Source organism: Halyomorpha halys, unplaced genomic scaffold (assembly GCF_000696795.3).
Source record: "Halyomorpha halys isolate HHAL.00 unplaced genomic scaffold, Hhal_1.1 Scaffold24.1, whole genome shotgun sequence".
NCBI classification, from domain to species: Eukaryota; Metazoa; Arthropoda; class Insecta; order Hemiptera; family Pentatomidae; genus Halyomorpha; species Halyomorpha halys.
Genome location: NW_027107648.1, coordinates 2138891 through 2141147, shown reverse-complemented (window position 1 = coordinate 2141147; position 2257 = coordinate 2138891). Strand labels below are relative to the sequence as shown.

Sequence of the window (2257 nt, the reverse complement as noted above, 5' to 3'; positions counted from 1 at the left end):
TATAATTATTAAATTTTTAATATTGTGTTTTCCCAGATGAGACTGGCGAAACTGTTAGTGGAATGGAAATCCTCAGCGATTATATCCCCAAGATCCTCAAGATACTTCAAGACAGGCTCAAAGTCAAGAAATCTCTGACGAGAAGGGAACTTCAGGTACTCTCCATTATCACCTCTTCCCCGACTGAAAATATCTCCTCCGAGACATTGTTATCTTTTATCCTGCCTTCCCTCCTGAAGAACTACAAGAAGGATGATGAAGAAATCACTCAGTTACTGACTGCTAGCAACAATCTGATGAAAGGAGTGGTGGAACCTGGACCTTACCTGAGGCAGATCGTGCCGCTCTTTTCTTCCTTGTCTTCTCCTCCGCATCGCAAGTTGTTGGTTTCACTGACGCTAGATATTTCCCAACGTTCTAAGTAAGTTGATGAAGTGCCTTTTTCTGTTATTCAATTCATATGTTTTTATTAGATTTGATGGTTTATCATTAAATTTGACAAATTTAAATATTAATACAGTAGAACTGCTGCTATCGGGGGTAATGATGAGTATGGGGGTTCACAGATCATTGAATTACAACATTTTATTGACTTAAAGTGATAGATAAGAAGGTTAATTTAAAAAAAAAAATGCAGAATATCACTTTTATTAACAAACAAACTATATACATTAATTTATAATATACAAAAATACATTAGAATAAATGTATGTATGTTTTTACATATAAATTGAATTTTCATTCCAGAACATGAATTAGACAATTAGTTACCGGAAACATCTCATTCATACGATACCAGCTTACCGTGTTTTTCCATTCATTATTTTTAAGTACACAACATAATTAATAATCATATAATCGTTATAAATAATCTTACGTATTCATTTTTTTAAATAAATAGTATACATATAAAATTAATGATGTGAAAACTAAAAAACACCTTATTTAAAAAAAAAATTAGCCTCACAAAACCCTAGGTTAATAGAGTAATCCCTGGATAATGGAAGTTCTACTGTATTCTTCTTTAATTCTATTTAATTGTTTGTTTTTGGCAATGTTTTGAAGCAGCTATTTTTGTATCATTGGTTCATTGGGTAAAACTTAAAATGAGATACTCAGTTAAAATAAATGGTATGGTATGGTATGGCCACAGGTAGGCATTCAATAGGAACCTTTTCTATCACAATCCATGAAGGCTTAAAAAAAAAAAAAGGACAATATAAGAACTAAAAATTATCCGTTGAAAATTGAATAAAAGATAAAGTAAGAGACTTTTCTTAATATTGATCTTGTGTACAAAGAAAATTAAACAAAATAAAATAACTGTCTATTCTAATTCTTGATAATGCCTACTTTACTAATTAAATATAAATATCAAAATTCATATTAAATATTGTTCAAATAGATTACCTTGAAAATTATGTCGTCTAGCTCTGCATATTTCTGCCACAGCAGCAGTGGCTGAATGTGGAACTGAGTGTGTGTTGTTTCACCAATTTTATTTATCCTTTTTCATAAAGAATTAAGGTCATCGACCTGGCTTGCATAGACTTATTGTTTAATGTCACCCCAATCAAATAAATTTAGTGATATCAAATCTGGAGAGCATGACAATAACACAGTGCCTTTAACGTTTATTTATTTTTTTTTAATTTATTTTATTTTTCGCCCCACATATTATTTTATTTGTAACATATTATTTCACTTTTTATTCTTTTTCTAACACATTTTTCGTCACCCTCTTATCAGGTTTCCTCTTTTTACTGTTGTTAAATACTCATGACACTTTGTCATCTTCCAGTACTTTGCCATCCTTGTAACATACATATTTTTAACATTTTCTTCACCCTCTCACATGTTTTCCTCTTCTAAATATTTTAAATATTTTCTACTGTTTATTTTTTAATTGTTTACCCACTTGTTACGCTTCCTCTAAAAAACACTTCGCCATCTCTGTAACATATTTTTTGGTTCTGAGTCACATATCTCATTTGTTACATATATTGTCTTTCTCTCATTTTTTTTTTCTTTCCATAATTTTTATTTTATTTCCTTAATTATGTTATTTTATCTACTTTTTCAATTACCTATGTATACAATTTATTTTCCATTTCTTTCATCACTTTAATTTTATTAATTCCATTCTGTACAATTATTTTCTTTATATCATTCTGTTTATATTTTATTTTTTATTTTCTGTATTCATTGGTTGTTATCTTGTTCTGTTCTTAGCCCTGATGAAGGCTAGAAATTCTGG

General features: G+C 29.5%; 1 protein-coding gene across 1 annotated transcript in view; it reads left to right on the top strand.

Annotated features, from left to right (window-relative positions):
- LOC106682497 (small subunit processome component 20 homolog) overlaps window positions 1–2257 on the top strand; it is a gene marked incomplete in the record, with an annotated part of 46758 nt that overhangs the window by 21290 nt on the left and 23211 nt on the right. Inside the window, 1 exon segment of the mRNA XM_067046031.1 lies at window positions 37–421. Within this exon segment, the coding sequence (XP_066902132.1) occupies window positions 37–421 (385 nt within the window).